The 26315-nt window shown below is 35.7% G+C and overlaps 2 protein-coding genes across 3 annotated transcripts; one reads left to right on the plus strand and one right to left on the minus strand.

Annotated features, from left to right (window-relative positions):
• Positions 1 to 615: 615 nt before the first annotated feature.
• On the plus strand, positions 616 to 22068 carry LOC132113495 (kinesin-like protein KIF3A). Of its 2 annotated transcripts, none has more exons than XM_059521280.1 (17): positions 616 to 781; positions 3417 to 3699; positions 3814 to 3958; positions 4115 to 4199; positions 5083 to 5188; positions 5389 to 5528; positions 5602 to 5799; positions 5934 to 6108; positions 6965 to 7054; positions 14696 to 14852; positions 14946 to 15126; positions 15217 to 15327; positions 16400 to 16525; positions 20590 to 20643; positions 20718 to 20786; positions 20882 to 21014; positions 21690 to 22068. In XM_059521280.1, exons 1-16 carry the CDS (start codon positions 776 to 778, stop codon positions 21011 to 21013), a joined length of 2058 nt encoding a protein of 685 aa, XP_059377263.1. In that variant the 5' UTR covers positions 616 to 775; the 3' UTR covers position 21014; positions 21690 to 22068. The 2 variants fall into 2 exon arrangements, with proteins under 2 accessions (XP_059377263.1, XP_059377262.1); XM_059521279.1 differs by having other exon boundaries at positions 20882 to 21009.
• A 339-nt stretch (positions 22069 to 22407) lies between these two features.
• Positions 22408 to 24661, minus strand: il4 (interleukin 4). Its single transcript, XM_059521281.1, has 4 exons — positions 24194 to 24661; positions 24067 to 24114; positions 23890 to 23988; positions 22408 to 22668 (listed from the first exon to the last, which is right to left on the minus strand). Exons 1-4 carry the CDS (start codon positions 24329 to 24331, stop codon positions 22537 to 22539), a joined length of 417 nt encoding a protein of 138 aa, XP_059377264.1. The 5' UTR covers positions 24332 to 24661; the 3' UTR covers positions 22408 to 22536.
• Positions 24662 to 26315: the final 1654 nt, after the last annotated feature.

Consider the following 26315-nt stretch of genomic DNA (forward strand, 5'->3'; position numbering starts at 1 on the left):
GTCTCCTTTTACACATAAAAAAGAGTGATATCCACATCAGTCGATTGGCATATCAGAGAATACAGACTGAGGCAGAATAATAATAATAATAATTCCATGATAATGGGATAACATTGATTATATTAAACATTTCAGAAAAAAAACGGATGGTAAGAATACAAAGCAAATGATTTTTAAGGTGGTTATTTTATTTTTTTTTACATGTAATCTGGATGACTTAAATTCTAAAAATACTTGTAAATAGATTATATTACATTTTAAAATACTCGTTATCAGACTACAGTTACTTCTTTATTACATGATTACATACACAAGTCATTGCCTTTGGAAGGCTTTTTTTAGAAACATTTTAAAATTCATGTTACTTCTTTTTTAGCTACATGTAATACAAGCATCCTTTTGTCAGCCGAACTTTACCTAATAAATTCACCTAAATTTCCTTTAAGGTTGCTATATGCTGTAGGTTGCATGTCTTCTTTTTTAAATCTGTTTTGATTTGTAGGATTGAAGTTATTTAATATAATAAAACCTTTTTTGAATACAATATTTCATGGTTAGAACATAACGCAAACCATAATAAACTGATATCCATAGATATCTGACATCGGGAGCGTGCATTACCGCGCGTGCACGATAAACGCAGCGGCGCGCAGGTTTGGGATGCGCGCTTGAGCTGGAAAAACATCATCCACCCGAATGAGCTCATCGATCCTCATTTCAGACGAAACCTCGTTTATTTAGGTTCTAATAAAGAGCCATATATCCGATTCTGAAGATGCCGGTAATACTCTTATCTTCATTAATCGCTGTGTGATGTGTGTCTTTACGCCCCACCTCCTGATCGTTCCTTCGCTTTGCAACCGGAATCTCATCACAAACGGTTATTTGACAGCGTTTTGTACCGAGCGTTTGCCGTTATTGATCAATTTTATGATGTATTTAATTGTTATGCGATGCTTTTGTCCTTTGAATGACTATGAATGGCTGTTTTGTGCACATCAAGCTAGCTGCTAGTTATTAGCTTCATGGTAATCTTAACGATATTATGATCTCAAGTTATTGAGATTCATGAGAAATAATGTTAGGACCGCTTACAACAGATGACTAGTTATGTTCTGGATCTAAATATTACTCTGTTTTTATTGTTATGTGTTAATGTAGCTCTTAGCTTGAAACAGGCCGAGCCAATATCCGCTGCTAAGCAACAGCGTCATCTATCATATACTGTCATTATATAATGACCTTTATAATATCATCACGCACCAAAAGATCACGCATGAAAAAAAGCCATAATTTTATGTTTTTTTTTATGAGCACTTTTAGTTTGGTGTTCTGTGACTTTAAGAACATAAACTCGCTATAAAACGCTTAATAATTTCACTAGATATGAATGGGGGGAAAAAATAAAAATAAAAGTTATTATTATTTTATTTTTTGTCACATGTCAAGTCATCCTTCATCATGAGGTGGAAATAACAATTGAAACATTTCTGGAGTACGCCAAATTAAATTAAGGCTTTATTATTATTATTATTTATTTATTTATTTTACATAATTTAACAAAGTTTCGTTGGGATTGACAATAATCATACAGAGTAAAATATTCTGCTCATTTGCATATTCTTTTTTGTAAACATACACTGCCTGGGATCAGTAAGATATTTAATGTGTTTTAAAGAAGTATCTTCTGCTCATCAAGGCTCAAAAATACAGTAATATTCTGAAAAATAATTACAATTTAAAATAATGGTTTTCTATTTTAATATACTTTTAAAATGTAATTTATTTATGTGTTCAAAGATGTATTTTCAGCATCATTCCTCCAGTCTTCAGTGTCGCATGGTCTTCAGAAATCATTCTGATATGCAGATTTACATTACATTACATTTATTCATTTAGCAGACGCTTTTATCCAAAGTGACTTAGACATGAGGACAATGGAGGCAATCAAAAACAACAAAAAGAGCAATGATATATAAGTGCTATAATATATATATTTATATCTATATATATGATAGATAAAAATTGATAGCCTGAATGCCCTGTAAGTCGCTTTGGATAAAAGCATCTGCTAAATGCATACATTTAATTTAATTTCTAGAACAAGTCTCAGTCTCAAAAATCGAATAGAGCAAGCTAGTGTTAGAGGTCTTTACACACACACACACACACACACACACTCATACACAATTGCATAATAAATGAAAAGAAAATAGAATACAAAAAGATTAGAAAGGTAGTTAGATTTTTTTTTTTAAGAATAGAATTAGAATAGTGAGTTAGAATAGAGTTAGAGGGTCAAATAAAGATGGAAGAGATTCTTGAAGTTTGGCTAAGGACTCAGCTGTCCGGATAGAGTTGGGGAGGTCATTCCACCAGGAGGGAACATTTAATTTAAAAGTCTGTAAAAGTGATTTTGTGCTTCTTTGGGATGGCACAATCAAGCGACGTTCACTTGCAGAACGCAAGCTTCTAGATGGCACATAAGTCTGAAGTAACAAATTTAGATAAAGGGGTGCAGAGCCAGTGGTGGTTTTGTAGGCAAACATTAATGCCTTGAATTTTATATGAGCAGCTATTGGAAGCCAGTGCAAATTGATAAACAGAGGTGTGACGTGTTTTCTTTTTGGCTCTTTAAAAATTAATCTTGCTGCCGCGTTCTGAATTAATTGTAAAGGATGATTGATTTATTTAATAGCAATATTGAAAAAGTTTTGCTGCTTAATTATTTTTTTTAACATTTTTTTGGAACCTGGGATGCTTTCAGGATTATTTGATGAATAAAGTAAAAAAAAAGAACAGCATTTATTAAAAAATCTAATCTTTTGTAACTATACACTACTGTTCAAAAGTTTTTGGTTAGTATTTTTTATTTAAGAAATAAATACTTATACTAAGAAAGGATGTGTTAAATAGACAAAAAGAGATAGTAAAGAAGACTGTTTAAATAAACACTGTTCTTTTTAACTTAATTTATCAAAGAATCCTGAAAAGCAAAGTATCACAGGTTCCAAAAAATTATGAAGCAGCACTATTTCCAATATTTATAATGATTTCTGTGACACTGAAGACTGGAGTAAAGATGCTGAAAATGAAGCTGTGCATCACAGAAATAAATTATATTTTAAACTATATTAAAATAGAAAAACATTACTTTAAATAGTAATAATATTTCACAATATTACTTTTTTCTTCTGTGTTTCCAATCAAATAAATGCAGCCTTAATGAACAGAAGAGACTTCTTTAATAAACATAAAAAATCGTACTGATCCCAAACTTTTAAACAGCAGTGTATTAAACGACAAAAATGTTTTTTTTTTTTTCAGATTTACTTGTATATTGTATATTCCCTGTTAGTTGTATATTTTAGTGATGGATTTTCAACCTTTTTTCAAACTGTTTTCTGTTTGTGCAGAGTAATAAGCTTGATAAACCAGAGAAGGTGGAGGTGAGTGATAACGTGAAGGTGGTGGTGAGATGTCGACCCCTCAATGAGAAAGAGAGGATGATGGGACACAAGCAGGCCGTCGCTGTAGACGAGATCCGGGGAACGATTACTGTGAACAAACTTGATATGAGCAGTGATCCGCCAAAGACGTTCACCTTCGACACAGTGTTCGGTCCAGACAGCAAACAGCTGGATGTGTATAATTTAACAGCTCGACCAATTATTGACTCAGTGTTAGAGGGCTACAATGGTAAGTCAATAGAGAGATTTAATGCATCTATTTCCACCTCTTATCTATTTGGCTGTTTTTGCAAGTTTAAAATGTTGATGATTGCATTTTTATAATTTCTTATTTTATTTCCAGGAACCATTTTTGCATACGGACAGACAGGCACGGGGAAGACGTTCACTATGGAGGGCGTCAGGGCAGTGCCTGAGCTCCGAGGAATCATCCCAAATTCATTCGCTCATGTTTTTGGCCACATTGCAAAAGCAGAAGGAGACACCAGGTGAGAATGGGGATTGTTTTTGAGCGCTGTGCTGTGTCAGTGTGTTTAAAAAAAAATGATTTCCCATGATTAATCATGAAGATGCTTATCATTCGTCATGTGTTTCTTGATACAAGAGACGTGCAGGGTGTTACGATAAACTCTGTTATGTCACAGGTTTCTGGTGAGAGTTTCATATTTGGAAATATACAATGAGGAGGTGAGAGACCTGTTGGGAAAGGACCAGATGCAGAGGCTGGAGGTGAGAAACCATCATCTTTCAGTTGAACGCTTCTCCATTCCCCATCAATGCACTTTTTTTTTAGGCGTGTCATTAATTGGACACTCCAATATAGGTCATGAAGCATTTGACTAATGCATACATCCGCATGCTGTCTGCACCCACAGAATTCGACTGAAAACTATACCAGTTTCTGTAGAATTTCAACACATCAAACACAATTACATCATTCAGAAATTCCACATCTCACACTCTTAGTAAGATTGTTTTGTTAATAGTTATGTGTATGTGATAATGCTTGCAGCTGCAAATTGGAATGTAGTTCTTTCATCTTTATCACATTTGACTGTATTTAGTTTATTGAATACTGGGGATGGGAGCCTATTTCTATAATATCTTTTTAAAACATAATTTATTTCTGTGATGCGCAGCTGTATTTTCAGCAGCATTACTCCAGTCTTCAGTGTCACATGATCTTCAGAAATCATTCTGATATGCTGATTTGCTGCCTAAGAAAAATATTGAAAACCATTTAATATTTATGCTTAATATTTTTGTGGAAACTGTGTTTTTTTTTCTCTTTCTCAAGATTCTTTGATGAATAGAAGAAAAATGTAAATATAATTATTTTCTAACATTGTAAATGTCGGTTTGGTGTCGCTATTAATCCGTTTAATCTGTCCTCCCTGAAAAAAAGTCTTTATAAAAAAACAAAAAAGAAGAGTAAGAAATCTTACTGACCCCAGTCCTTTGAATTTACAGCCTTATAAGATTCATTTTAGTTTTATTGTTATTGAGGAAGTCTAAAGCTTGGATCACTGACATAAGGCAATTCCATCTTGAATTTGGAAATTAAAAAGGCACATTTCTGCAAATGATGATTAAAACTAAACTCAAAATACAGGTCAAGGAGAGACCTGATGTAGGAGTTTACATCAAGGATCTTTCTGGATATGTGGTAAACAATGCTGACGATATGGACCGGATTATGACCCTCGGACACAAAAACCGTGAGTATTTTGAATTATTATTATTATTAGTGTGGTTAAGGCATGCAGAGTAATGTGGTTTGAATATTCCTGTTTTGTCATGAACACGGATGACTGCTTTATTTCTATTCTGATATTTTAGTCGGTAATTATGTGTGAGAATATTAGTGCAGACATGAAGCTCTAAGTGTTTGTGCTTGTGTTTATTTGTTCTTGTCCAGGTTCTGTGGGTGCGACTAATATGAACGAGCACAGCTCTCGTTCTCATGCTATCTTCACCATAACTATCGAGTGCAGTGAGAAGGGTGTAGATGGAAATCAACATGTGCGCATGGGAAAGCTACACTTGGTGGATCTTGCGGTAAGCCGCCAATGCCAACTTTACATCGTCTTGGTTTTCTCTCCATTACTGAAGGGGATGTCTTGTTGCTCAGGGCTCTGAAAGACAGGGAAAAACGGGCGCCACAGGTCAGCGTCTTAAAGAGGCTACAAAAATCAACCTGTCCCTGTCCACGCTGGGAAATGTTATCTCTGCACTAGTGGATGGGAAAAGCACCCATGTGCCCTACAGGAACTCAAAACTCACCCGACTCTTACAGGACTCTCTAGGAGGAAACTCAAAGACCATGATGGTCAGTGTGCAAACACATACAAGCCATGGCTTAAATAGTTTCCCTATTGTTGGTTAAACACTTTTTATTACAATTCTGCAGAAATGAATCCGAGAACTAGTGCAGACAGTATATCGCTTTCTTTTATTTTGCAGTGTGCAAACATCGGCCCGGCAGATTACAATTATGATGAAACCATCAGTACGCTCCGTTATGCCAACCGTGCCAAAAACATCAAGAACAAGGCCAGGATTAATGAGGACCCCAAGGATGCACTGCTGCGCCAGTTTCAGAAGGAAATTGAAGATCTCAAGAGAAAACTTGAAGAAGGTACAGTACGCCACACGTCAGTTTCAGCTGTGTCATGTGTTTGTCAGGGCTGCTCTTTAGAATCTGACTCATCGACTCCACTCTGGAGGACTGCCATTTGACGACATCTAAATAGTTTCAAGAAATGTCATCAATGTTTGAGTGTGAGAAGTAGCAGCAAAAATGTATTAAAAAAATAAAAATCATGTTTTCTGTTTTCCTTTTTTTTTTTTTTTTAAAGGTTCAAAAGGTTTGGGGTCGCCAATGTTATTGTTAGTGTTTTTTAAAGTAGTCTCTAATGCTCATCAATGCTGCATTTATTTGATAAAGTACAGTAAAGTAATATTGCGAAATATTATGAATTTTTTTTAAAATAGTTATTTTTTTAAATATATTTTAATTAAGCAAAGCTGAATTTTACTCCAGTTTTCAGTGTCACATGATCCTTCAGAAATCATTCTAACATGCAGATTTGCTGCTCAGGAAACTGTTTATTATATTTCTGATTATTAAATTGTAAAATATAATTAAAAAAGCCTTATCTGATAGTTTTAATAAATTTAATGCATCCTTGCTGAATACAAGTATTAATATCTTGCAAAAACGAAAAAGTCTTTCTGACCCCAAACTTTTAAACGGCAGTGTGTGTTTTCTATGCTATTTTTAATAAGCTTATATCACAAAGCTTGACATTTATTAAATTAAATCATTGCACATGATTTTGCTTTAAAATTTGACCTATTATTGTATCTTTTTTAAAATATTTTTTCTGCTTTTCTTTGGTAAGTGCATCTATTTGTTTGGGTTCAGAGCCAGAGTGTTTATACGTGTTTAGTACCGAGACACAATCCAGTTTTTATACTTTATTATTAATCAGGTGAGGAGATCTCTGGCTCTGATGGCAGTGGATCAGATGATATGGATGAAGGAGAACATGAAGGAGGCGAGACACGAAGGAAACGAAGAGGTATGAATCTAATGTTCCCATTTATGACTAGACAAAATTAGTCAGAGAGATCTCTTTAGAAAGATGATGCAAACCGTGGTTTTGGCTTTTGACCTCAAGAACTGCTTTATATGATCATCTACAGAGACAGGAGCTTTGACCTCATTAGATACATGAGCAAAACATCCATATGTTAAACTTTCATTCAAGATTATTTATAAAAACTTTCAAAATGTGTAGCTATAAAGCATCTGCAGGTAACCTGATGTCATATAGGTTTGGAAATCAGAGTATCAGTGATAGAAGAAACGATGTGGCTTTTGGTTTGCTTGTCTAGACCATCAGATCAAATATATGAAGTTTCATTGTGCTTCATGAGAGCAAATGTTTAATGCCTGGCAATGACTCTCTTGTAGTTTGTCTCTGTTCCCACATACTCTCAAACAGTCTGGGACCACCAGTGAAAATGCAAGTTAATGCAGTTTTTATCATAATAAAGTATATTATGACTTGTAGCTTAAGCTTCATAAATTCCAATCAGATAGAGCTTTCTCTGCATACATGAGATTTGTCTTGGTGACAAATGCAGAAAACTACATACATGCAATAAAATTTTAATATAATACAATATGATACCAAAGTTATTTTATATACTTAGAAAGCATATTACATGCAACTGTCTGTTTTATGTTTCAAATAAAAAGTAATGTTTCATCATCATTCAGCATTTACATAAAAATGAAACAACATACTTATTTTGACCTGTACTTATTAAAATATATATAAATGAATATAAATGATCCTATTAAATTTCATTATGTTTTGAATGATTAATGATTCTTAGATGAAACCTAATGGTTTGAAGGATAGTGGTACAAATTGGTAAAGTTTTGAAATGATAATGAATTAGTTTTTGGGGGCTCCTTAAATAGAGATTTATAATGTAATTTAAGAGTTTTTGGGAGATGAACTATTGTTTCACTGAATGATATTAAAGTGGGTGTATGCTATAAATCAAGGAAAACATGTATGATAGTCATTATGTTTCTGATCAAAAAAATAAATAAACAGAAATTGAACTGAGAAATTGAATTAAACTTATTGTTTTCAATGCTCGAAAACCTCTTTTAGTCTTCGACCCACGTATAGATTCTATAAATGTAATGTGTAAAAAGCATATCATTTATTTCAGTATCTGGGTTTTTCTCTGAATCTCTGTCTCTGAACATTGGTTGATAGTCTTTTCAGTCTCTCTCTCTCTTGTTATTTAGCGCAGCACTTTGAGAAGAGATCTCAGACTAGTGAGTCAAAGCAGCAGATGGATAATGTGAATTATCCCTATCTCTTGTGCTCCCTTAATCACCTTCTTTCCCAAATACACAATCCCTCTTGCACCCAGACATCAGCCCACTCCAATGATCATGTAAATATACAGGTGCTTCTCAATAAATTAGAATGTCGAAGAAAAGTTCATTTTATTTTAGTAATTCAACTCAAATTATGAAACTCATGTATTAAATAAATTCAATGCACACAGACTGAAGTAGTTTAAGTTGTTGGTTCTATTAATTGTGATGATTTTTGGCTCATATTTAACAAAAACCTACCAATTCACGATCTCAACAAATTAGAATATGGTGACAAGCCAACTCAAAACACCTGCAAAGGTTTCCTGAGCCTTCAAAATTATCTCTGAAAATTCAATTCAATTAAATTCAAGTTTATTTGTATAGCGCTTTTTACAATACAAATCGTTACAAAGCAACTTTACAGAAAATTATGTTTCTACAATATTTAGTAGTAGCTAGTAGTTTGTGCATGTTTGACAGGTTTTTCGAAAAATAATAATAATAATAATACAAGACGTAGTCAGCTAGATGATGAACTATCAATATTATTAATTAATAGTAATTATATGATGCAGTCACACATGTAGCAATAATTGTTAGTTCTGTTGTTGATTCAAGGTTAGGATCATCTGGGGTCCTCTGAGGGTCAGCATCATCTCTTCTCAGGTGTTCTGGATCCAGACTGGAGCTTGTGTAAATCCTAGTTACCACGGGATGTAAATCCCATGGCAAAACATAGAAACAAAATAGAGACATCATTAGCATAGCTGCTGATCCAACAAAGTAAAATTAGTTTAACCCAAGCTAAAGAATAAAAATGCAGATGCAACTACACTCACAATTTAAGAGATACATTATTTGAATGCTTGGCGAAAGAGATGCGTTTTTAATCTAGATTTAAACAGAGAGAGTGTGTCTGAACCCCGAACATTATCAGGAAGGCTATTTCAGAGTTTGGGAGCCAAATGTGAAAAAGCTCTAATTCCTTTAGTGGACTTTGCTATCCTAGGAACTACCAAAAGTCCAGCGTTTTGTGACCTTAGGGTGCGTGATGGGTTGTAGCGTGGTAGAAGGCTAGTTAGGTATGCAGGAGCTAAACCATTTAGGGCCTTATAGGTAAGTAATGGTAATTTGTAACTGATACGGAACTTAATAGGTAGCCAGTGCAGAGACTGTAAAATTGGGGTAATATGATCATATTTTCTTGACCTGGTAAGGACTCTAGCTGCTGCATTTTGGACTACCTGTAGCTTGTTTATTGACGAAGCAGGACAACCACCTAGAAGTGCATTACAATAGTCCAGTCTAGAGGTCATGAATGCATGAACTAGCTTTTCTGCATCAGAAACAGATAACATGTTTCGTAGCTTGGCAATGTTTCTAAGATGGAAGAATGCAGTTTTTGTAACATTGGAAATATGATTTTCAAAAGACAAATTGCTGTCCAATATAACACCCAGATTTCTGACTGTAGAGGAAGTAACAGTACATCCGTCTAGTTGCAGATTGTAATCTACAAGATTCTGTGTGGTGTTTTTTGGTCCAATAATTAATATCGCTGTCTTATCCGAATTTAATTGGAGAAAATTATTTGTCATCCAATCTTTTACATTTTTAACACACTCTGTTAGCTTAGATAATTGGGAAGTTTCATCTGGTCTCGTTGAGATGTATAGCTGAGTATCATCAGCATAACAGTGGAAGCTAATTCCGTATTTTCTAATAATATTACCAAGGGGCAACATGTATATTGAAAATAGAAGGGGACCTAGGACGGATCCTTGTGGCACTCCATATTTTACTGATGATAAATGAGATGACACCCCATTTAAGTAAACAAAATGGTAGTGATCTGACAGGTAGGATCTAAACCATCTTAGAGCCTGCCCTTGAATACCTGTATAGTTTTGTAATCGATCTATGAGTATGTCATGATCTATGGTGTCGAACGCAGCACTAAGATCAAGTAAGACTAGAAATGAGATGCAGCCTTGATCTGACGCAAGAAGCAGGTCATTTGTAATTTTAACAAGTGCAGTTTCTGTGCTATGGTGGGGCCTAAAACCTGACTGAAATTCTTCATACAGATCATTTTTATGCAGGAAGGTGCTCAATTGAGCAGACACAACTTTTTCTAAAATTTTAGACATAAATGGAAGATTTGAAATAGGCCTATAATTTGCCAGTACACTAGGATCTAGTTTTGGTTTCTTAATAAGAGGCTTGATAACCGCCAGCTTGAACGGTTTTGGGACGTGACCTAAAGATAACGACGAGTTAATGATATTGAGAAGCGGTTCTTCGGCTACAGGTAACAGCTCTTTTAGTAATTTAGTGGGTACAGGATCTAATAAACATGTTGTTGGTTTAGATACAGTGATAAGTTTATTTAGCTCTTCCTGTCCTATATTTGTAAAGCACTGCAGTTTATCTTTGGGTGCGATGGATGAAACTGAAGTGTTAGACGCTGTAGAATCTACATTCGCTATTGTATTTCTAATGTTATCTATTTTATCAGTGAAGAAATTCATAAAGTCATTACTATTTAACGTTGGTGGAATATTTGAATCAGGTGGCGTCTGGTAATTTGTTAATTTAGCCACTGTGCTAAATAAAAACCTTGGATTGTTTTGGTTATTTTCTATGAGTTTGTGGATATGCTCTGCCCTAGCAGTTTTTAGAGCCTGTCTATAGCTGGACATACTGATTTTCCATGCAATTCTAAAAACTTCCAAGTTAGTTTTTCTCCATTTGCATTCAAGACTATGAGTTACTTTCTTGAGAGAGTGAGTATTACTGTTATACCATGGCACAGTACGTTTTTCTCTAACCTTTTTCAATTTGATGGGGGCAGCAGCTTCTAATGTATTAGAGAAAATAGTGCCCATGTTGTCAGTAATTTTGTCTAATTCATGTGTATTTTTACAAATAGCAGTTGAGATAGATCAGGCAGGTTATTTGCGAATCTTTCTTTGGTGGCTGGAACAATAGTTCTGCCCAGACGGTAACGCTTACTGCCCAGCAGTAAGATCGATTCCATGCGATATAATTAGATCTAGTGTATGATTAAAACGATGAGTGGGCCCGGTGACATTTTGCTTGACTCCAAAGGAGTTTATTAGGTCAGTAAACGCAAGTCCTAATGTATCATTTGCATTATCAACGTGAATATTAAAATCTCCCATGATTAGTGCCTTATCAACTGTAACTAGAAGGTCTGAGAGGAAATCTGCAAATTCTTTTAGGAATTCTGTATACGGCCCTGGTGATCTATACACAGTAGCCAGAGCAAGAGATACATTAGACTTCTTTTGCATGTCTGACAGTGTAACATTTAGCAGAAGTATTTCAAAAGAGTTAAACCTGTATCCTGTTTTCTGGGTAACATTGAGAATATCACTATATATTGCTGCAACACCTCCGCCACGACCAGTCTGACGGGGCTCATGCTTATAACAGTAGTTTGGTGGAGTAGACTCATTTAGACCAAAATAATCATTTGGTTTTAGCTAGGTTTCAGTCAAGCAGAGTACATCAAAACTATTTTCTGTGATCATTTCATTTACAATAACTGCTTTGGGTGTGAGTGATCTAATATTTATGAGCCCAAACTTTAAAAATAGTTTTTGTTCATTTACTTTACATTTTTCTGGTTTAATTACGATAAGATTTTTTCTAGATCCTATATTATATTTTGACCTCACTATTCGGGGAACAGACACAGTCTTAATAGTTTTTACAGCGCAAGTACTTTTATCATTTAAGCGGGTGGAACAAAACTCATCATAATAGTTATTAGAGAATTGTCTTACTAGTCACATGGAGCGAAGTGTCCTGGAGATGTTGTCAGAGAGCAGCTCCGCTCCGATTCTGCTGGGGTGTAATCCATCAGCGCGAAACAGCCTAGGACGCTCCCAGAAAAGATTCCAGTTATTAACAAATAGCAGTTTCTGTTCTTTACACCATGACAACAACCATTCATTTAAAGCAAAAAGTCTACTGAACCTTTCGTGTCCTCGTCGATACGTGGGCAGTGGTCCTGACACGATGATCGTCGCCGCGGGCGTCGTGCTGCGAACCGTCTCGATCAGGCTGCTGAAGTCCCTCTTCAGCGTCTCCGTCTGCCGCAGCGTGGTGTCGTTAACCCCGGCATGAAGCACGACCGCTCTGGGGCTCTCGTCGGCCTTCAGGATAGCGGGTATCTGCGCAGAAACATCGAGAACACGAGCACCAGGCAAACAATGAGTGTGCACTTTACCTTCGGCTAACGTAGCACTTACGTGTCGGACGATGGAGTCTCCGATGATCACAGCGTCGCCTCCTGTCTCGCGGAGGGGAGCGAAGCGGTTCCGGATGGAGATGTCGAAGGCAGGAGGGGGAGAAGTCGTCGCCCGGGACCCGGCTCGCGTCCTCTGCTGTGGATGCACCCAGGGTCCGTGGTGTCCCGGCGTCGCAGTGAAGGACATCTGGGAAGATCGCGTCCTGGGTGCACCGGGCCTGTGCAGAGAAACACACGGAGTAGACGTGGTGGGACTATTAGCAGATCGCTGTATACTTACCCCGGACTTGTGAGCGTCAGCCCGGGATGATTCCAGCGCGGCTCTCCGCTCTCTCAGCTGGGCCTGCCTCACCTCCAGGTCGCGAATCTTCTTTCCCACGGCCTCGAGCTCGAGCTGCACAGAGTGGAGACATTCATCCGCCATTAAAGCAAGTAACAGTGAGTACAGCAGTGGTAATGTGTGTGAATAGAGTATTAGCAATGTAAGCGCAGTTAGCTGCAACCACGCCGCTGATGCTAACGGGCTAAAAGCTAATAGCGGACCCGGGAGATCAAAATAAAACTAGTGATAGCGAGGCGCTCTGATTGTTTTTGTTGTAGAATACAATAGAGGATATATTCACACGTTATATAAATGGAAACGATGATGTATAAAATTGATTTTTGAGTTAAAAATAGTCAATGAAAACGCCTAATGATCAGTGACTGCGGTTTTATTTTACACAGACCCAAATGGCAAATCTGATTCCCCTTTAAAAGTCATGATGTTATCATGATATGATATATGCTTCTGTTTTCTCACTTCTTGTGCAATGTGCTGGCCACGTGACTTCTCTGCTCTAATTTCAAGACCCAAGAGGTCGATGTTACAATCTCCTCATCAGCCCAATCCTCCGTCACCTCCAAACCCTAGAAATGTGCTTTGATTTATCCTGAGTTTTACTGTCCCACAAATGAGATGGTCAGACAGGCAAAGTCTTCAAATCAGGTGTGAATTACAATTTTTTGACCGAGTTGAAGCATAACAATATTAGTATAGTTTGCCGATATTTAGGAAACTTTTTTCTCTGAAAAACAATGCTACAGTCAGTTATTCTACATTGAAATGTACGTTCAGTGTCAGAATGTCTATTTTTGTTTTGGTCTGTGTGACTCAACAGTTGCAAATTTAATACCATTCGGCGAAAAACACAGCATATTGCAGCCAAGGAAGCCAGTAGAAAAAATTAGTCAGAAATTGCAGATTCAGTGCAACCTAAAAAGCCTCGGCATCCATTTAAACAGCTCTATGGCCAGATGAATATTAAATGCGAATAAATCAACTCATCAACTTATTGTCTTATTGACTTTTTTGTGTGTGTGCACATTCCTGTTGCATGTGTCCTCAATCTGGCAACCCGTGTGAGTCTGAGGAGGAGGGGACAAGAGAAATAACTCTTCAATATTTTGAATTTGGACTTCAGTAGCTGTCAATACTGCACCTTTAATTCAATCACTGACAGTGGACGTTTACATCAGGCGTCTCTTTACAAATTGACCATAGACACTGTATGCAACCATCTTGTGGAAAATGATTTGTCATCTTATTTTCCTGCCTCAAATGCTCTGAGATCATTAAAGATTCTTGCTGACCATCCAAAATGATCCTTTTGGGTTTTAATTGAAAATCTGTTTGAGTTTGAGAAACAAGGGTAAGGTGAGACAGAAATGATGAGTACTGTATTTTTACAGAGTTTCTTAAATTAGGATTTGTGAGGGAAATGCAGAGGGTATGCGAGCTGATGGAAAGCTCAGAATGAATTGAGTCATTTAAATGTAAAAATTAAACAAATAAATAACTGTACAATAAAAATAAAACACTTACTAAAAATATATTTTATGTGTTTACCTGCACGTCACCAGCAACCTACATCAGAGAATGGTGAACATCCAAATCTTTTGTTAAATTGTTGAAATATTAACTTAAAGTTTTCATGAATCCGTGCTGTTTAATTCTGAGGCTTTTATCTGTTTTTATATTTTTGTCATGGTAAGGGAGGAAGAAGGTGTCTCCTGACAAGATGGTGGAGATGCAAGCTAAGATCGATGAGGAACGGAAAGCACTGGAGGCCAAACTAGACATGGAGGAGGAAGAGAGGAACAAAGCGCGTGCAGAGCTTGAGAAGAGAGAGAAGGACCTTCTCAAAGCCCAGTGAGCCATTGAATCTGTCCACCAAAACTCTGTGTAGAGTATAATTTCAGGAGTATAACGGTTTCATGCTTTGTGCTGTTTCCTGTATATCAGACAAGAACATCACTTATTACTCGAGAAGCTGTCTGCTCTGGAGAAGAGGGTTATTGTTGGAGGAGTTGATTTACTGGCTAAAGCTGAGGAGCAGGAGAAGCTTCTAGAAGAATCCAACAATGAACTGGAGGAGAGGAGGAAGAGGGCCGAGCAGCTCCGGAGAGAACTAGAAGAAAAGGAGGTAGAGCTGAGCGGGTTCATGCTTGACCGACATTCTTGTATAAGTTTATCACAACATAGTGATTCATGTTTGCAAATGTCTTTGAAACAGCAAGAACGCTTGGACATCGAGGAGAAATACACCAGTTTACAGGAAGAAGCTCAAGGCAAGACCAAGAAACTGAAGAAAGTCTGGACGATGTTGATGGCAGCAAAATCTGAGGTGCGGTAACTTTCATGTAGCTTTCAAATAGCAGAATACACTTAAGGGTTGTCAAAAGTACCAGTACTTCAGAACCAGGTCAATACATAAATAAAAAAATTTAAGGATACCAGCCTTTCTGCAGTACAGGTAGACTGCTTTCAAACATTCCCAAATTTGTGTGAGCGCTCTGTGAAGATCATCAAAGGTTTCTATTTACAGCATGTTCTTGCAGCATTGAGCATTGTAGGCAATCACAGGCATGTTTGTTGAACGCATTAACCTAATGGCCAGTCAGAGGCTTTTAAGTCAGAGTTTGCTCAACAGAGCACAACATTTGGCTTCCATTTGTAAAAACTCCATTCATTATCTCCATAAGGAAATTCATTTTTGACAATAAACATTTAAAGAGAGACCTGTTGTGAGCTCTGAGGTTGTTAATCAATTTTATGTGCTTTTGTTTGTTTTTTGCATTCATTAAACATATTTTTTAAATAACTGATTAATAGTAGAATTTGTGGTGAAAACTACATTACCCATAATGCTGTACAGAAAATTCCACCAGAGAGTCACAATGAGGAAAGTGCACCAAAAGATATCTGTGGCTCCGCCCACTCCCATGAAGTACTGCAAATGACATAATGAAAATAAATAGCAGTTGAATACAATAGTGCTGTTATTTTTTGAACCTTTATTCATTTGAACCTTTAATATAACAGTAATGTACCAAATGAGAAGGTTCCCAAAATAGTTTACAGCATTAGTTTTTGAAAGAAAGAGAAAAATAAATCCAAACTAAGAAATCCAAACTATCGGTTTCGGCAGATATCATTCTGAATAATCGGCTATCAGTATCGGTGGAGAAATGCAGTATCGCTGCATCTCTAGTTTTAACAGATTATGTACTTTTAATCATTAATAGAATATTAACATTTTCAAAAAGTTACATTTAAAAAAATATATATATATTAAAATGATTACAATAGTATTTGCAGTGGCACCGAAGTGATACAGAGAAGTGTTGAGTTTAACATTTGGTATCGCAACCGTTCACAATATTGGTCCTCTGCTAAGAATGACTGTTGTGTTTCAGATGGCTGATCTGCAGCAAGAGCATCACCGAGAGATCGAAGGTCTGCTGGAAAACATCCGGCAGCTGAGCAGAGAGCTGCGGCTACAGATGCTCATCATTGATAACTTTATTCCTCAGGAATATCAGGTCTACATTTATACTCAATTACATGCACTGTCACATGCAAAATCGACGAACCTCCTCATTCTTTATTGTTGACATGATTTAGAATAACAGTGACGTTATCGAATAATAACTACAGAGCTGCAGGAATTATATACAGGATCCGTACAAGGTGCTTGAATTTGACTTTTTGAAATTTAAGTCCTGGAAAACCCTTGAAAACATCCATTTTTTTAGAAGGTACTTGAAACGTACTTGATTTTTTTAAAGGGCAATATATATGAAATAAGTATTTTTTTCCCTTGATGAAACCATTTTTTTTACGCAAAATAAATGCAGCATGTTTGGTATAAATGCAGAACCGTTTCTCCTAGCTTTAAGCATAATTGTTAGTTTTTATGTAAATAGACATACTAAAGCCTGACTTAGGTCTGTTTGTATTACAAAAAAATATATTACTCAATTGTCAAAATAATCAGTAGGGCTGCTCTGTTCACGATCGGAGCAGCCCTAATAATCAGTACATTACTTTATTACCAAAACAACTATTAGTTATAGCCCTAGATTATTTAAAATATTAAAAAAATACAACTTGCATTGCTTTGATTTGTGTGATTAAAGTCAAATACTTTGTCATTAAAAAAAACAAAAAAACCTAAAAAGTATCATCACACACACAAGTGCTGATAAATGGTGATATAGCTCATAATTTCCCAAGTGTATGACACAGCTTTCATTCTTCGGGTCAATCATATATTCATGAAAAAAAATCAGTTTGAATAAGGAAAGCGATAACTTTGCCATAATATCCTTTCAAATGTTAAAGTTGCCACATTCACTGCATGCTTTTGTGCTGCACTTTATTTGTGTCATTTTACTTTTATTAGTTTATTAGAACTTGAAAGATAATAAGAAAATACTTTGATAAGTGAGATGATTTTAGTCCTTAAAAACCAAAAAAGTAGTGCTTAAAGTCCTTAAAAGTCCTGGAATTTCATTTTGCAGTTTCTGTATGAACCCTATATATAGTGATCAAAACATCTTGTTGTTGATAAAGATCTCATGCTTCAGCTTCACTAAACCACCCTTTTCTAGATCACAGGAAAACCCTCCCATATTTTTTAAATCTTTGTCTGACGTGCATTTTATACTGGATTGTGTGATAATTTTTTATCCTCGGAGATAATAGTTTTATGCTTTTGAAACATTTTTATTCAAGTTAATCTAAATTTTGTTTTAGACTTCTTAGGAAAATATCTTATGTTTTTAAGAAGTCTTAAATATCTTATATCTATCTTAGTTTGTATTTTATACTTTACAGGGTTTCCTCTGAACTTTAACAGACCCTAATTCGCACTTTCACAAAAAAAGAATATATTAAAAATATTCAATGCAGAAAGTCTTAAATTCTTAAATTCATAAATTTATAGTCTTTTGGTTATTTTAGTTGTGATGATTTTGGCTCACATTTAACAAAAACCATCTCAACAAAATAGAATACTTCATAAGCAGGCCAATACATTTTTTTTTTTTGCTTTACTGCCTCAATTCAGCGTGGCATGGAGGTGATCAGTTTGTGGCACTGCTGAGGTGGTGTGGAAGCACAGGTTTCTTTGACAGTGGCCTTCAGTTCATCTGCATAGTTTGGTCTCTTGTTTCTCATCTTCCTCTTGACAATAGCCCATATATTCTCTCTGGGGTTCAGGTCTGGTGAGTTTGCTGGCCAGTCAAGCACACCAACACCATGGTCATTTAATCAACTTTTGGTGCTTTTGGCAGTGTGGGCAGGTGCCAAATACTGCTGGAAAATGAAATCAGCATCTTCAAAAAGTTGGTTAGGAAGCATGAAGTGCTCCAACATTTCTTGGTAAACGGGTGCAGTGACTTTGGTTTTCAAAAAACACAATGGCCTAACCCCAGCAGATGACATTGCACCCCAAATCATTAAGGACTGTGAAAACTTAACACTGGACTTCAAGCAACTTGGGCTATGAGCTTCTCCACCCTTCCTCCAGACTCTAGGACCTTGGTTTCCAAATTAAATACAAAACTTGCTCTCATCTGAAAAGAGGACTTTGGACCACTGGGTAACAGTCCAGTTCTTCTTCTTCTGAGCCCAGGTAAGACGCCTCTGACGTTGTCTGTGGTTCAGCAAATTCCTTGACACATCTGTGTGTGGTGGCTCTTGATGCCTTGACCCCAGCCTCTGTCCATTCCTTGTGAAGTTCACTCAAATTCTTGAATCGATTTTGCTTGACAATCCTCATAAGGCTGCGGTTCTCTCGTTTGGTTGTGCATCTTTTTCTTCCACTCAACTTTCTGTTAACATGCTTGGATACAGCACTCTGTGAACAGCCAGTTTCTTTGGCAAAGAATGTTTGTGGCTCCTTGTGAAGGGTGTCAATGATTGTCTTCTGGACAACTGTCAGAGCAGCTGATCAGTCTTCCCCATGATTGTGAACCAAACTGAGAGAACATTTTGAAGGCTCAGGAAACCTTTGCAAGTGTTTTGAGTTGATTAGCTGAATGGCATGTCACCATGTTCTAATTTGTTGAGAAAGTGAATTGGTGGGTTTTTCTGAAATGTGGGCCAAAATCATCACAATTAATAGAACCAACAACTTAAACTACTTCAGTCTGTGTGCATTGAATTTATCTAATACACAAGTTTCACAGTTTGAGTTGAATTACTGAAATAAATGAACTTTTCCACTACATTTGCACTGAAAACAAAGACAGAAATACTGAGGAAAAACATCACTATTTTTACAGTTTGATCAGGAGGTACTGTATCAGAAGATATTGTCATGATCAACAGCAAAGCTATTCAAGCATTAAGATATTCCTTTTACATTTCATTTTTAATTTCAATATAAAATATATATCTTTTTTTATTAATTTCAAAGTAATGGATCTAGATTGGAACTTGTATTTTTAAACTTTGATGTGTTGCTAATACAATTTCTTTTACTCCCAGGACATTTACATTAAGAAAACATATTAATGTATTCCATTCATTGCTTACATTTTCTTTACATGGTCTTAAAAAAATCTTACATTTACATTCATTTAATTTGAAGAAACCCTGTTATAATTTCCCCTGCACTTACACAGAACTTCAGGATGTAGCACTTGCATAAATAATCGTGCAAATCTTTTTTTGCTTTTTCCACGTTGTCAGGATTTTATGAATCTGATATCCTTTGCTGATAATATAATGTGTGAAATGCTGCACTGCAAAACTGAGCCGGCAAATAAACTGTACAGAAGGTCTAAAAGAGAGATTTCACCCCAAACATGATTCTTCAGTCATCATTTACTCTCGTAATGTCATTCAAACAAGTATTAATTACTTTATTCTGTGAAACATACAAGATATCAAGTGTTTTGTTTTGTTTTTGGGGTTTTTTTTTGGTCAGTAAAATGAAAATCAGTGGTAGCCAAAGTTGTTTAAAATATATTATTTTTTTATTTTATTTTTTTACTCCTACAGGTTTGAAGCAAGACTTTTCATTTTTGAGTGAACTTTCCCTTGAAAAATAGAATATGTGACCCTGGAGCGTAAAAAAAACAGTCTTAAGTCGCTGGGGTATATTTGTAGTAATAGGCAAAAAATAAATTGTACGGGTCAAAATGATCGACTTTTCGTTTATGCCAAAAATCATTAGGATATTAAGTAAAGATCATGTTCCATGAAGATGTTTTGTAAATTTCCTACCGCAAATATATCAAAACTTAATTTTTGATTAGTAATATGTATTGCCAAAATCTAATTTAATCTAATTTCCAAATAGTTGTATCTCAGCCAAATATTGTTTAATCCTAACAAGTCATACATCCATGGAAAGCATATTTATTCTCAATTTCGAAGAATTGACACGTAAGACTTGTTTTGTGGTCCAGGGTCACATATTTTAAATGCAATTTAATTTAATAATGAGCTTTTTTTAACTAGCTTTGCTTATTTACTCTTAGTTTTCAACACGAATTTCAAAAGTCCTAATATCTAAACTTAATATTTATTCAACATTTCAGTTGCACAATTGAAAACATGCAAACAACATCTTTTTTGCTTGTGTTGTGTACAGGAGATGATTGAGAACTATGTGCACTGGAACGAGGACATTGGAGAATGGCAGCTGGTGAGCTTCTTCAACACTTTTCATTCTGCACATCTCAGATCTACAGCTGATCTATTTGCTGTTTTTATTTCTAGAAATGTGTGGCCTACACAGGGAACAACATGAGAAAACAGACACCTGTGCCGGACAAGAAAGAAAAAGATGTAAGTGTGAGTTCAGAACAAATGAGGCACACGTGATGCCTGCTGCTCCCTTTACAGGTTTAATATTTGTCCTCTGTCCCTCTTTTGTGATGCAGCCATTTGAAGTGGACCTGTCCCATGTTTATCTGGCCTACACTGAGGAGAGCATGAGACAGTCCCTAATGAAACTAGAAAGGCCTCGGACATCAAAGAGTGCAAGGTCCAGACCTAAAACTGCTCGTAGGTGAGGTGTGATGCTTTTTTTTTTTTTTGATTTTCTGGTTCCCGCCTTTGTACACAAGAATGCATTTGACTGTTACAACTAGTTACAGTTAAATAATCCTTCAGTTTGGTTTATTACATGATGCATTAATAAGTTGTATGGTTTTAGATGTTATTTAAAGATATTGTCTGTAATTGCTGAAATGGGCACTATAAGCATATATCACTATATTCTGTCCATAATTTTACATTGTTATATACAGTATAGCTATAGAAAAGCAATATTTTTTGTTTGGATTATGTAATTTAATAACAAAGCATGTCTCTTTGGAGTAGAACATAATTGATCCAGAGTCAAATGTTTCATCATTTCTTTGCACAGTTTAAATTTTTTGCATGATCCTTTAGAAATCACTCTAATATGCTGACTTGCTTCTCAAGAAACATTTCTGATTATTATCAATGTTGAAAACAGTTGTGCTGCATAATGTTTTTTTGGAAACCGTGGTACATTTTACATTCTTTCAGGATTCTATGATGAATCCAAAGTTGAAAAGAAAGAAACCGTATTTATTTGAAACAGAAATCTATCACTTCTGAGCAATTTCAGGAGTTAAGAATGAATTTGTTAATGCAAACATCTGTCAATAATCTAAATAACACATCTAAATGTCTGTTTTTCCCCAATCACATTGTTTTTAGGAAACGTTCCTCCAAACCAGAAGCTGCGATGGAATCCTTGCTGCAGTGAGCCTTTTGTGAAATGAAGACCACCATATTTTGTGCATTTTCAAGGCCAGTCCAGTATATGTCTTAGGAAATACTGTTACTTGTGATGTTAAGGCATTTTGACATAAGTGTCGATGAAAGTAAATCATGTGTTAATATGCAGGAACTCCAGAGCTGCTCCAACACTGGGTTTAGGTGAGGATAGTTTGCTGTAAAATGTCTGTTAACAATAGCACTCCAAAAGGCACATTTCCCCTTTAACACAAACACTGTTACTGTATATTCTGCTTGACACTGATGGCTTTGCTTGCTTGAAACAAGCAGGTTATTGATGCAACACGTGAGATGAGCTTGACGAATCTAATCTTAATGTTTTACACAGTTGGCAGCGTGCAATTGCTTTAGCTCAATGTACACAAGCTATGCTACTTAATTTGTTTTATAATGTGAATGTGCATGCCATGTTCCCCTGGCTGTGGTACCATTTTACTCTAATTGCAATGTATTTCCACTGTGCACTGTAGTAAAACCATTAGTCTTATGTAAAAATGTTTACATTTTACTGTTTTTTTTCTTTCCTGTACTCTTTAAATTATTAAATTATTTTACAAGGTAAAACATAGTGTTTTTTTGGTAGTTTCTTTTTTTATAATGAATATTTTTCAAATTCCAAAAACAACAACCAAAAAAATCTGTTCAGAAAACATTTATTCATAAATACAATAAATATATACGATAGAAAACATTTAATAAAAAAAGAATTGAATATTAAATGTAATACAAAAATATAGTATTGTGTTCATAAGCAGTAAGTCTAGAGTCAATTCACTTGTTTCTTCTCATCTGGTTGCTTTAAGAGTTTAGAGTATTGTTCTTTGCAGCAATCTTTGATTTTTTCGAGGAAAACATGCATTCTGTGTTCTTCTGAAGCTGTAACGTTGCATTGAAGGTGCTGTGGGAAAACACACATTCAGCTCTATTAGAAAACATTGAACTTCTTACATTAAGCCGTCAAAAATGAGTCTATATATCTACAGTTTTATGCAAAGCTAATTCGCTTAAACTGTAAAACTGATGTGGTTAAACTGATTATTAAAAACCATATTGTGTTTTTTCCACTGCATGTGCCATTGTTAGGTCTGTAGACCTGCGTTAAACCTTAGTTAAGTCAGTTGTTAGCCAAGTTTAATTAAGTCAGTCATTAGTTAAGCTTAGTTAAGTCAAGCTTGGTTAAGTCAGTTGTATGTTAATTAGGTTAAGCTTAATTAAGTTGGTCATGAGTTAAACTAAGTTAAGCCAATCTTAAATCAGTTGTTTGTTAATTAAGTTGAGGTTAAGTCAATCATTAGTTAAGCTTAGTTAAGTCAAGCTTGGTTAAGTCAGTCGTTTGTTAATTAGGTTAAGCTTAATTAAGTCAATCATTAGTTAAGCTTGGTTAAGTCAGTCGTTTGTTAATTAGGTTAAGCTTAATTAAGTCGGTCATGAGTTAAACTAAGTTAAGCCAAGCTTAAATCAGTCGTTTGTTAATTAAGTTGAGGTTAAGTCGGTCATTAGTTAAGCTTAGTTAAGTCAAGCTTTTGTCAGTCGTTAGGCTAACCTTAGTTAAGTCAGTTGTTTGTTAATTAATGCCGATTTCACAGACGGGGCTTAGACTAAACCAGGATTAGATCATAGTTAAATTTAGACATTTAAGCAATTTTATGAATGTGCTTGGAAAAAATAAACATTACTGGTGTGCATCTTGAGACAAAACAAAGGCACCAATATATTTTAAGATCAATCAGTGCAAGTTTCTATCATTTGAAACAGCCCAGACTTGCATTTTAGTCTAAGATTTGACTTAAGCCTGGTCTGTGAAACCAGGGGGTAAGTTAGCTTAAGTCAGTCATCAGTTAAGTCAAGTTATGTTAACCTTAGTTAAGTCAGTCATTAAGTTAGGCTTAGTCAAGTTAGTCTTTAGTTAAATCCGTCATTAGTTAAGTTAAGCTTAGTTAAGTCAGTCATTCAGACAAGCAGTGCTGTTTAATTTGGTGCTACTAATTGGGGCAAGTAGAACCAATATCAGCTCATAGCACTGGTTTGTGCACAGAATGATACTCTAATAATATAGACACTATAGTAATCATGTTGTTTATCATCTAATTCAACAAATGAATATTGTGTGATGACTTACCCCTGAATAATTAGCATAGGCAAACAGTCGTCTGTGTAGCATGCTGTAGCTTAGCTCTGTGTCCATCATGACCATTGCTGCTTGGCAAATGTGTTCCTCCTGTGTAATCATATGTAATTAATGATAATGAAGTCAAGTATCAGGAATGTTCTCAAATACTGTGAAAATTCAACTTACCGAGCAGCCCACTGGAGGAAATACATCTCTTACAAATTGGTTGAGATTCTGTGAAAGAAAGTTCGAAGGTTGTGAGACTTAAGTCTTTGCCAATAAACCAGATGAAATGATAAATTGCACTTCTTACCATCGCTGAACTTTGATTCAAGATCTTCTTCACATCATCTATGATTTCCATTAGGAGAATTGGTCCCGCTTTATGTTTCAACCCAGTAACGGCTACAATCGCCAGCACCAAGAGCATGAAAGTCCTCATGTTGGTCATGTTGATGCCTATTAAGATCTCCAGATGTAGAGATGGTCTTCATTGCTTCGGCACTAATCAGTATTCTTTATAGTGCTGACAGAGGAAGTGACATCCTATCATACACAGCCTTGATTCTGTTGATTACACGTCAAAGAAAAAAATCCCGAAATGCTTACACACCCCCATAATCACTATTAGATTCCAGAGAATCGAAGTAATATTGAGAATCCCCTTGAAATGGCATTATTGGCTCACTTTGATTTAACTCAAAGACTGCAGGGACCATCAGGAGTTACTTAAGCCTATGAAGGGAATCACCCTAACTGCTGCAGTCACTATTCTTGTCTTAAATTAGACACTTATTCTGTCACTAATTCTGTTGCAGCAATAGGTTCCACTAATACAACATGAGCGCAGATTGTCTCAGATAATTTGCCAGACGGCTTCATCACCAGTTGGTTTCCCACATCCCTTTGACCTTCTTTCATTTTTAAGCAGATGGACAGACAGACATTGGGTGATGTACAGTGATGTAAATGAACCTTTGAAGCTTTGATTCTCTCATCTTTTGAAGACACCACACAGCCACAACAAATGATTGTTTAATGCCACAAACATCGCATGTCAGCACTTTTATTTAGGTCAGATTTGGCATCATGGGAAAATAAAATGAGAGGTGACCTTTATATTCAGATGAAGCCATTTTTTAAATTTGTTTGCTTTCAGTGAAAATGGGAAACTAAAAACTAATTCAAAATATTAAGAAATGCTATATTAGTATAATAACACTTGTTTAGGGCTTTGAATGGTGTTCCTGTGGCTCAGTGGTAGAGCATTGGGTTAGCAGCGCAAGGGGTCATGGGTCCGATTCCCAGTGAACACACATACTGGTAAAAAAAAGAAAAAAAAATGTATAGTCTGAATGCACTGTAAGTCAACTAAATGCATAAATGAAAATGTAGGGCAAATATTTAACCCTGTAAGTGCATCATCTCTTAAAGGGTAGAGGTTGTGTGTGTGTAATGATTGTGTATGATTTATGCATAAAAATAAGCTCACAGTTCTTCCAAATCCAACTTTATTTATATTATTTTAAACTAAATTTTTACAAATAATTTATTCGGTACTTCAAGCTTTTCAGAATTAGAATTTTCATCTTCAGAATTTTTGCATCATTCATAGAAGAGGTACTCAATGCAGAGTCAAATGACTTCCAGCTCCACCTCTCTGGACGTTAGACTCTATAGGCACAAATCACATTCGCTCCTCCTTGATGGATGTCTAGACCTTATCAGTTCTTTTCTATAACATGAAAATAATTATCAACTCGTTAGTTTTGGTCGGAATTTGAATACGAGTGCAGCCAGTGACAGACACTGAGAAACATTCTATCCTCTTGTGTAGGCATATGATCCATTAAAAGATTGTTATGACAAAAAATAATAATAAAAGCAGTGCTGTAGATGATGGTGTATCTGCAGAGGGTGCTGTCGCTCTACGATCGCTTCACGATGTACAGTTTGACACCTGCTGTCACACATCCTAGAGCTTCATGACACATGCCATTACCTGTGAAAATGAAGAACCAGAATTGTCACGTATCATTACTACGTTCATCGAAGCACACTAAAGATAAGCGTTACACTTAAAAAAAGGCTTGCAGTTGCTAATTCAAACCTAGAGTTTCTGTAAAAGGTTTTTTTTTGTAAATGTGTGATGATACATTTACATGCATTTTACGTTATCATTGATGTTTTTGTTTTAACCCTTAAACTTGAGGAAAGTCATCGGTTAAACTTTTTTCAATAGTCCACGGCTAACTATAGATCAACTAACTCTTATTAGTGTTAGGTTAAGGGTTAGTAGAATAAATTGACCTGAACTCGCAAAGTTTTATAGAAAGTTATTTATGGAGCATCAAAATAAAGTGTTTGTGGATATTAAAGCAATCTACTAACATTTTAATGACTGGTAGGTGACGTGTTGCAAAGCTACTTATAGT

This window comes from Carassius carassius, chromosome 33 (assembly GCF_963082965.1).
Source record: "Carassius carassius chromosome 33, fCarCar2.1, whole genome shotgun sequence".
Taxonomy (NCBI): domain Eukaryota; kingdom Metazoa; phylum Chordata; class Actinopteri; order Cypriniformes; family Cyprinidae; genus Carassius; species Carassius carassius.